Source organism: Rhinatrema bivittatum, chromosome 11 (genome assembly GCF_901001135.1).
Source record: "Rhinatrema bivittatum chromosome 11, aRhiBiv1.1, whole genome shotgun sequence".
Classification (NCBI taxonomy): Eukaryota; Metazoa; Chordata; class Amphibia; order Gymnophiona; family Rhinatrematidae; genus Rhinatrema; species Rhinatrema bivittatum.
Window position 1 is genome coordinate 69,172,544 of NC_042625.1, and position 9,884 is coordinate 69,182,427.

At 40.6% G+C, this 9,884-nt stretch overlaps 1 protein-coding gene across 1 annotated transcript; it reads left to right on the forward strand.

Annotated features, from left to right (window-relative positions):
• Nucleotides 1-6,680: 6,680 nt before the first annotated feature.
• On the forward strand, nt 6,681-7,948 carry LOC115073309 (forkhead box protein G1-like). The gene has a single exon (XM_029571625.1). It carries the CDS (start codon nt 6,798-6,800, stop codon nt 7,893-7,895), a length of 1,098 nt encoding a protein of 365 aa, XP_029427485.1. The 5' UTR covers nt 6,681-6,797; the 3' UTR covers nt 7,896-7,948.
• Nucleotides 7,949-9,884: the final 1,936 nt, after the last annotated feature.

The following is a 9,884-nucleotide window of genomic DNA, read 5'->3' on the forward strand; positions in this document are numbered from 1 at the left end:
CCTGTTTATACACTAGTGCTCTATGCCTAAATGTAACTAGTTGTTTGTACTCGGTTTAATATGTGTTATACGAATGTGTTATATGTATTAAGTTGTTGAACTGTAAACCGGAGTGAAGACAGACTGCTATACTTCGGTATATAAAAGAGTCCAAATAAATAAATAAATAAATAAATCTCTAGGCAAGCACTTGCTGGCTTTACAGTAACTCCATGTGCTTTTGGTGGGGTAGCACAACGCTTCCTTTCTATTGCTTTTGCTTCTTTCTCTTTATTGATTTATATATATTTAACATTTGTCAACAAAATGTTAGCGGTTTAGTACAGAAATCCACAATACAAAAGCGGAAGGGAGAAGGGGCAAATGTAAGAAAAAGGTTTATAAAATAAATAAACCCAAATAATTTACAATTATTAAAATTTGGGCAACCCAAAGGAGACTTCAGACAAGCCGTCAATGAAAATCTATAGGATTATCAGCCTTTATAAAGCATTTAGAGTAACCGAGCTAATCTCACTCAGAGACCCTGAGGCAGAAAAAGCTGGCTGAGGTTTTTTCTAAGAAACTCAGAAGCAGTTTAGTTTAGTTTAGTTTTTTTTATTCTTAATCACTATCACCACATACAGACGAAAGTGAGTTACAATACAAAATACAGAAAATGCAGAAACACCATGGCGGCTAAATGACAAACATTAAAATAAACAGATCAATAAATCCAGGGAATGACATGCGCTCACTGTCACTCGAAAATGGGTTAATGGCATTAACTTTAATCTCTGGAGCCGAAACCTTCACAGATCAAATTCACCTTTAGCATTTTTTTTGAAACTGAATTATATCAGATAAAAGATATAGTGGTTCTGAAAGAGTGTTTCATACTATAGGAACTGCTATAGAGAATGGCCATAATGCACAAGAAATATCATTGCAAATAACTCTACCGTTAGTTGGATACCTGAGGGACAAGGTGGTTCCTATTGTACTGACCTTGAACCAAGATTTTCTTCCTCTTGACCTCTTTACAGAGAAGGTGGGGGATGTGTGGAACAGCCTCCTAATGGAAGTGGTGAAGACAAAAACAGTATCTGAATTCAAGAAAGCATGGGATAAATACAGGGGATCTCTAAGGAAGTGAAGAGAATTGTAATGGTAAATTAATTAGTCGGATGGGCAGACTGGATGAGCCATATGATCTTTTTCTGCCATCATGTTTCTCTCTTTCTAAGCAAGAGACCTCCCCAAATAGCTTGACCTTAATTTGCACAAAAGTTGTATGCAAATTCCCCTCAAAATGATTGCAAAACTCAGTCCTTGTCAGGTTCCAATGAACCAAGCTACCATCTCCAGCACTTGGATTAACTTAATTTCACCAAAGTAATAAGTTTATGTCCTTGACAATCTGCAAACATTACCTCAGAAAGAGATTTGCATTGTGCTGGAGTTATAAGGCAATCATTTATTTATTTTATTTATTTTAAAGTATTTATTACCCGCCTTTCCTAATAATTCCTAAAAAAACCAACATAATAGTTAAAACAAAATATAATAATACCTATGTCAGATGGCAAAACACATTCTTCTTCATTACATATCTTGTTTGCTAGAAGGGCAATATTACAGCGGTAAGCTACATAATAAACATTTATGTATTTGTTTATTTATTTATTTATAAGCTTTTATATACCGATGCTCATGAAAAATCATATCGCGTCGGTTTACATATAACTAAAGTTGGAAGTACAAAAAACAGGGAGATTTTTACCAGGAAAGACAACTACAGAGTGAGTCAAACAAGGGGCGGAGGAAGAGAATGAATAGCAACAAAATATAAGTAACAGCAAAACCAATAACTGTATTAAATGATGTTGTGAGGTGTAAAGAGTCTGATGGCGTACTTCAGTTCTTCAGAGAAACGCTTGGCTGAAGAGTACTTAAAGAGGCAAATTATCCAGAAAAGCCAGCTAGAAAAGATGTGTTTTTAGTAATTGTTTGAACAACTTGGAGTCTCTAGTTAATCTTAACTTATTCGGGAGGGAATTCCATAACGTAGGGCCATGAATTGAAAATGGCTGCTCCCTTGTCATCGTAAGCTGTGTGACTTTTGGAGAAGGACTATCTGTTCTAAAATATATTGATCCTCAGAAGGCAAGATACAGTCAAGGGTATGAATTCTTAATGTAGATTGTATCCAAGGTGAAGTGACATTATGGAGAAGATTGTGAATAATGACATCAATTTTATATTGTATGCGATAATGAACAGGAAGCCAATGCAATGATTTGAGAACCGGTGTTATGTGATCACGGATATCTCTCCTTTCCCATCCGAAATGACACAAAAAAAAAATTAACAACATTTTTTTTTATGTTGCCTTAATGCACAGTAAATCGTCTCCGCATGTGCTATATGTTAAACACAGTAAGAGTACATGAGTGGTAACAATATAGTAGTGTGTGCTAAAACAAATGATACACATAAGAAAACAAAACAATATAGACAGCATAAAACCAAAATGAAATGGCCTAACAATGCAAAGCAACATTTTTTTCCCATGCCCAAAATTAGTTTACCTTTAGGAGTATGAATAGTGCACACATTTTAAACTCAAAACAAATTCTGAACCATTTTTTAAATCTTCCTGAAGGGATCAAACTATTTTTGACCACTTTAATTTTAAAGTTTTCAACTTTGCACATTCGTTTGTCAAGCTTTAAAATTAATCTCAAATGCCTTCCAGAGTCCACCTTGAAATACGGTTCTGAAAGCTTTCTTTTAAGCAGTAAAGCAACCCAAAGCTAAAGCTTTCTTTAGGTCCTATATTGCATGCCATAAAGTTTCCAAGGTAATACTAGAAGAGATACGTAGGACCCTATTTACTAATCATTTTTCTCATAGACATAGAATGGGAGAAAATCTTTAGTAAATAAGCCTCAAGGGTTGTTAAGTCTCTGGAACTGGGAAATCCCTACCTAAATGTAATTCCCCTTGAATCTGGATTTGAAAAAATGACAGCAAGTAATTAAAGGCGAAATCTAAATCCAAGCAAACCTCTGGTCTGGCATCCACTTCTGCTGAACCTGGGGGTATTTTGGCAGCATTTGCCAGCTCTCTCACCAAATCCAATGATGGTGGCAGAAGGAAGAAGGTTTACCACTCGTGGGCAACCCAGAAGAAACAACTGAGTCCTCCGTTGCCGGAGGAGAACTCTCCAAGGGCCTGCACACAATCCACACGTTGTTCCCTGGCGGAGAGGAAACTAAGTTTGAGGAGGTGGGAACCAGTGCTGCATGTGCCAGGTCTGTGGCAGAGTTTGCTCTTCTGCGATTAGCAAGCCTTGCACTACTAATGGGCCCTGCGTTCCTGGAGCAGGCTCCGCAACCGACTGTGAGGGTGACAAGAAACCGGCCACTGGCCCAAGAACAGTGACGGTGGAGAAAAAAAAATCTTTAACTGCGTTTCATGTTTAAGCAGAAAGAAAGAAAGATGCAAGAGCATGTACCAGAGAAAATAGCCTGATCAGGAGCCCAAAGGAGCCATCTTGTTCTCCCTTCCCAGTCCATTTTCTTGAAAATATATTAAGAATGCCACATGCAATATTTTTTCAGGGCGATTGTGAAGTCCAAAAACATGGCTTGTATTTTTTCCAAGATGCCAGCGGTAGATTGGGAAGGCGTCCTGACACCAGTTTGGGCCGATTCACTATAAGGTGAATTTTAAAAGTACGGCACATGCCCAAATCAGGAATTATGCGAATAAGTTGGGCTGGCACATGCCGAGCGGATTTTAAAAGCCACCTGCACGTGCGTCCCTTCCGCTAAGTGCGCAAATAAAAAGTTGCCAAAAAGGGGTGAAGAGTGTGCATGGTCTGGGAGGACATGAGTGGTCCCAGATTTCAACTTCAAATTTGCAAACAAATACTTACGCGCAAAGGCGTGCATCAGGTCCCCCTGTCGCATAACTTTACTTCTACTATGGAGGATGTGTAAGTAATAAAATAAAGATAAATAGATCGGCAAGGTTTAAAGGGGTTGGGGCTAACAGGGAAGAAGGGAGGCGGGGTTTGGAAGTCCTATTCCTTATCTGGGAGAACTGGGAAAACTGATAATAGCGTTAAAATTCTCCCACTTACCCGGTAGATGCAGCATTTGCGCGCATAGGTGCGCGTCCACTTAAAATTGTGTGCACATTCAAACCTTTTTATAACATGCACACATATACGCACATTTGTTATAAAATAGCCGCATCCCTGGGTACAGGACAATAAACGCATGCACCTGTTTAAAAGTTACTGTCTAAGCTTTTTTTGTTCCCCATAGACACAGATTGGAAGAAAAGCTGGGGTGAATCAGGCCCAGAGTTTGGTGATAATTCAGCCAGCAGTTGGTAAAAGCAAAATCATTTGTACTTGGGTTTTCAATCAGATTTTTCCTTTTTCCTGAAATGATGTAAATGTCATGAGGTTTTCAGAGCTTCTCCTGTCTTTTTTGGATGTAAATTAATTAGCTTGAGCCTGCATGGACCCTTATCAGAAAAATGTGCATGTAAGCAGGATAAAGAGCTGAAGAGAGATCTCAGGGGAGGAGACAGCAACACCCCGAGAAACCCAAAATATAAATGCAGCACAGAAAGCTGAAGAGAGCTCTTGGAGGTGGAGACAGAAACACTCTGAGTCAGCACAAAGAACTGAAGAGAATATCAGGGGGGAAACAGCATCACCCTGAGAAACCTGAAGCATGAATACAGCACAAACTGCTGAAGAAGAAACCTCGGGGGGGGGGGGGGGGGAGAGCAAATAGAACCACTCTGAGACACCCCAAGCATGAATACAGCACAAACTGCTGAAGGAGAGACTTCCGGGAAAGGAAACAGCAGCACTCTGAGACACCCAAAGCATGAATACAGTACAAATTGCTGAAGGAGAGACCTCTGGAGCAGGGGGAAGGAAACAGCAGCATCCCTGAGTCACCCGAAGCATGAGTACAGCACAAACAACTGACTAGAGATCTTGGAGAGACGGCAACAACAGCTGAGACACGGAAAGCATGCATACAGCAGGAAAACCGAAGAGAAATGGACGAGGAGGTGGGGTAAACGTGATTGTTAGTCATAGAAATAGATATTGGATATACAGCTCGTCTACCAATAACAATATCAATTTCTTTAGCACCAGCTGAGAAAGTATGGGAATCAAAATGTTTTGAACACAAAAGAAAGGTGACAGGAATAAAAACAGAGGAAAGTTGCTGTTTCGAACACGGGTAGAAAGATACACACTTGTTTATAATTATATTCACCTCCCTCTTCATCCCCTTAACTCCTCTTACCCACCTGTGACCACCTTTCTACAAAACAGATTTTACAGTAGGTTCAGACATTAATAAATGTAGATGAGAAAGTGACCTACAGAATCATTAAAATTAAAAACAAACAGTATAATTTCATTTTTATTTTGCATCATTAGAAAAATTGCCTTTTGATAATTGAAAAATCCAGAAATGAAACAAGCCGTGCGTTTGCTAAGGGAAATAACGTAATTCAGAGAAAAAAAGCAATTGGATTGCATATTAATATGAGTTGATTTTTTCAAAAGAATCTTTAAAACCGAAATAAAAATATATATTTGTCGAAATCATCATCAATTTGCTCTAAATTTCCTGCCCTTCCCCTAAAATAAATACGCATTAGATATATATATACAATTGAATTGAAACATTTATACAATCTTTTCTTAATTTTAAATATTAAGCAATGGGCAGGAAAAATTACTTGAAATAGGTTGTTTATTATTGCTATTCACAATTTTATTTAGGGTTTTTTTTGTTTGTTTCATTAATCCAAGATCCTACACAATACAGTATCAGGAAATACGAATTAAAAAAATATATATTCGTTTTTCAAATACAACTTCCGTAAGCACGGAAAGAGAAATATATGGAGAACAAAACTGATAATTTAATTACAGAAAAAGAGCAATATTAATAAAGAACTTACTACCCAAAGAATGCAGTAATATTTTGTATCCCAGAATTCATTAAAGCGCTGACGGAAACCAAAATGTGTCCAAGAAAAGGCATCCTACCCTGCTTTTACAGGTATTTTTCAAGTTTTAGTTCAGCCTTTGAGTCTCGTTTTTATTTTACTTTATTTTTCTTTTTTAACCAGGTTAAGAACAGATACGGAATACCAATAAGCTAATCAGTGCAGCTTTTTACAAAAATCTTTTACTAACGAATACGACTTTACAATTTCTTGGCGCATCCGCTGAAGGAGTTCATTTTGCTGAGGGCTGATCAGGACGAAGGTGACACCTGGATTATCCTTTCGCCCACAATTCTGATTTCTGCTATAACTTGTCCTTGTGTATTATTAGTTACAGCGAAAACGCCGCCGGTAATTCTAGAACAGACGCTTACTGCTCCCTTCCAAGACGCTTCTTACACCATAAGAGCGCAACTGCGCTTTCACGTACCCGTCAGTCTTGGCAGAGGTCTTCTCATGACTATTTTTTTTTTTTTTTACAGAAGTTTGTATTGGGGAGGAGGGGGGGGTGGTGGAGGACGCTGGTCGGGGAATACTTTGAGAGGAGCGATTGGCTGGATGGGTTGCTGAAGCGCTCTCCGATTGGCTGAGAGGGAAAGGAGCCTTGGGCTAGTGTCACAGCGTGGAAGGGAAGGCTGGGATGGTGCTGTAGTGTGGAGGAGCTGGAGATTGGGGATAACTGGTTAAGGGTTCGCTGTAAAGAAAGACCTGATTTCTTGTAGATGTCGTATACATTTCACTTTATTTATGGTGGGTGAATGCTGGCTATGGAAGAGTTAAAGGCGCCCATCTTTGGACAGAAGCAGGTTTCTTTTAGCATTAGCAGCCTCCTCCAAGGAGCTGTGCTGAGTGACAGCCTCATGGGGCGAGGAGAAGCGGACCAGGAGCCGGGCTCCCGACTGCCTCTCGATCGGGAGGAAGCGAGCCCCGGAGATTCGGATGGGGCAAAGGGGCAAGAAGAGAAAAGGGAGAACGCAAGGGGAGAGGAGAAGAGCAGCTTGCAGAAGCCCCCTTTCAGCTACAACGCCCTGATCATGATGGCCATCAGGCAGAGCCCGGACAAGAGGCTGACCCTGAACGGCATCTACGAGTTCATCATGCACAACTTCCCCTACTACAAGGAGAACCGGCAGGGCTGGCAGAACTCCATCCGGCACAACCTCAGCCTCAACAAGTGCTTCGTGAAGGTGCCCAGGCACTACGACGACCCCGGCAAGGGCAACTACTGGATGCTGGACCCTTCCAGCGAGGACGTCTTCATTGGAGGCTCCACGGGCAAGCTGAGGAGGAGATCCACCGCCTCCAGGGCTAAGCTGGCCTTCAGGAGGGGGGCCAGGCTGGCCTCCGGCGGGGTGGCCTTTGCCGGATCCTTCTACTGGCCCCTGTCGCCTTTTCTGTCGTTGCAGCAGCCTCACGTCGGCGCTGCCCTGGGCTACAGCACCTCCTCGGGCTATGTGGGCCCGCCGGGCTACGCCTCGGTGATCTCCCAGACCACGCACCAGTTCAGGTCTGGGGGCACGGAGAGGTTCCTTGGCGGGGACACGTCCTACGGCCCCCACCATCTCAGCACGGCAGCTGCCTTGGCTTCCTCTCTGCCCTGCGGACTGACCCTCCCCAGCTCTTTCAACCTGATGTCAGGCCAGACCAGCTACTACTTCTGCCAAAGATCTCACCATGGCATGGGCAGCCAGAGCTCCTGCCCGGCGCCCCACGCCAGCCTCCCCTGGAAGAACGGCAGCAGCGAGATCCCGGGGAGGCTTCACCCCCCTCTCCCAGACGGCCTAGCCTCGGACTTTCCCTCTCGCTACTTCGCCTCTCCCAGTGAAGAAGCTCCTTTCGACTCAGGATTGCCCTAAGGGAAGCCGGGGGCCTTATCTCTTTCACCGAAATTGGAATCCATTCTTTATGACCTTTAACTAATAAGCGCTGACGGCCTCCCCCCCCCCCCCCAAAAAAAAAGGTCAGTATTGCCCACGGTGCAACTGTGCAAACGGTTTTCTCAGCTTGCCAGGCTAAGATTCAAATAAATATAACTAGATTTTGTGCCGGTTTCTCATCAACTGAATAATATGTTCTAAATTCTAAAAGCACTTGGGCGACTTCATTCTGTGCCAATTGTTTTTCCGATTCCTAGCCCGGTTAAGGAAGTCCTCTAGACGTATGGATTCACTGGCATGATTTATCCCTGTTCGCTTCCAACCTGTTTTCTTCTGAATTCATTTTGTAGTTAAAAGTCTCCGCTTCTGCAGACCTATCCAGTGCTACAGAAAACGTGTAAAATAGGCAGACGAAAAAATGGTGTTTGTAAGGGAGTGTGATGTCTGTTTAATAAAACAGAAGTAAAATACAAAATCGTGCTATTTGAAGACACTTGTTCAGTTTTTCTTTTTCAGGTTTTTCTTTTTCTGTTGTCAATTAAAAATTAATTCACTTTGATTTCACATTCTGTAATTGTTATTTAAAGTGGTTTTATTTAAAGTGCTCTGCTTAGAAGGACTACCAAATAACTTAGGATTACAATATGTTTACAAGCTTTTCGGAAAAGTGTATATTTTGGTGGAAAAAAATATTTGAAGAATTTTTTACAACATTAAAGTGCAAAAGGTTTATTTAACTTTAGCAAAGCTTTTCACTCCACAGATATATATATGCCAGGAAAATTCAGAAGCAACATCTATTTGATTTTATTGAAGATCGAAATCCTCTCATTATTCCCACAATATAATTTCGTCTGTTAAAGAAGTTAAAATATGCAAGTCACAGAATTTACTTTCAGTCAAAATATCAAGTTATGCGTTAAAATGAGAAAACGCTTCTGGAATACAAAAAAAAAAGGGATTTTAATTGCAGAAAGGGATAGAATGATTGCCCCGACGCAGTCACAATTTGAACACTTATAAAGCCCTTCGTTTTGTATAGGCGAGTTTTAAATTAAAGGATCACAATGCAATTCTGGTGTTTTATTGCAGGTGAAAAAGGTATGTTTTGCAAAACGCTGACCACAGATCTAAAAAGGAAGAAATACTCTTTAATGTGGCAAATATTTTAAACACATAATATTACTTCTTTTTAACTGCATATTACACGTTAGACGTATGTAATTATATTATTTGATGTTTCTGTTCCTCTTCAGATCGTATAAATATTGTACACAGATATTTATCATTAAAGTTGCATGATTGTTTTAAAGGGAATTGTCTGTTCTGAGTCCACCATCTCAACATAATCCATGATCAACAAATATTTTGTTTTCATGGTTGCCAAGGATAAAAGTGATATTTTGAGAGTTTTCTCCTAAAATATAACATCCCAGAATTGGAGGGATTAGACACCTACTATTCTTAGATTTGACATTCCTTTCTACCTTCCTGTTCTCACATTCTAAAGCTAAGAAGACTGAATTTATAAAAGGAAACCCTACCTGCCTAGGGGTTTGTAGCACTCCGGATTTGCTACAACAGACAAAGCAAAGCAGAATTAGGCAGGTCCTTTTTAGGCAGACAGTGAACTCTGAAAACGTAGTTATTTATGTTTTTTTCAAAATTTGAGCCTAGCCTTACAAAAAAGAGCCACGAGGCTAGTTCTGTGAGCTTATTAATTCTGGCATTTATCTAGGTCCCTGTAAAACAAGCCCCTTCCCCCAGGAGTTTACAATCTAAAAGTGGGTGCCAGAGGCAATGGGAGATACAGTGACTTGGCCAAGGTCACAAGGCAGATGTGTGGGAGAAACCTGTTTTTAGGGACTTATTTTTTTTCCCTTTTCTACCTGATTTTAGCAATGTTTACTGAAATTAAAGTATTTAGTAAGCTGTCTTCAAAGCTAAATGCTGTTCCCTGATGTAGCC

Bases quoted from the DNA above. Each gene is read 5' to 3' on its own strand.
- LOC115073309 (XM_029571625.1), top strand. From the start codon at position 6,798: ATGCTGGCTATGGAAGAGTTAAAGGCGCCCATCTTTGGACAGAAGCAG.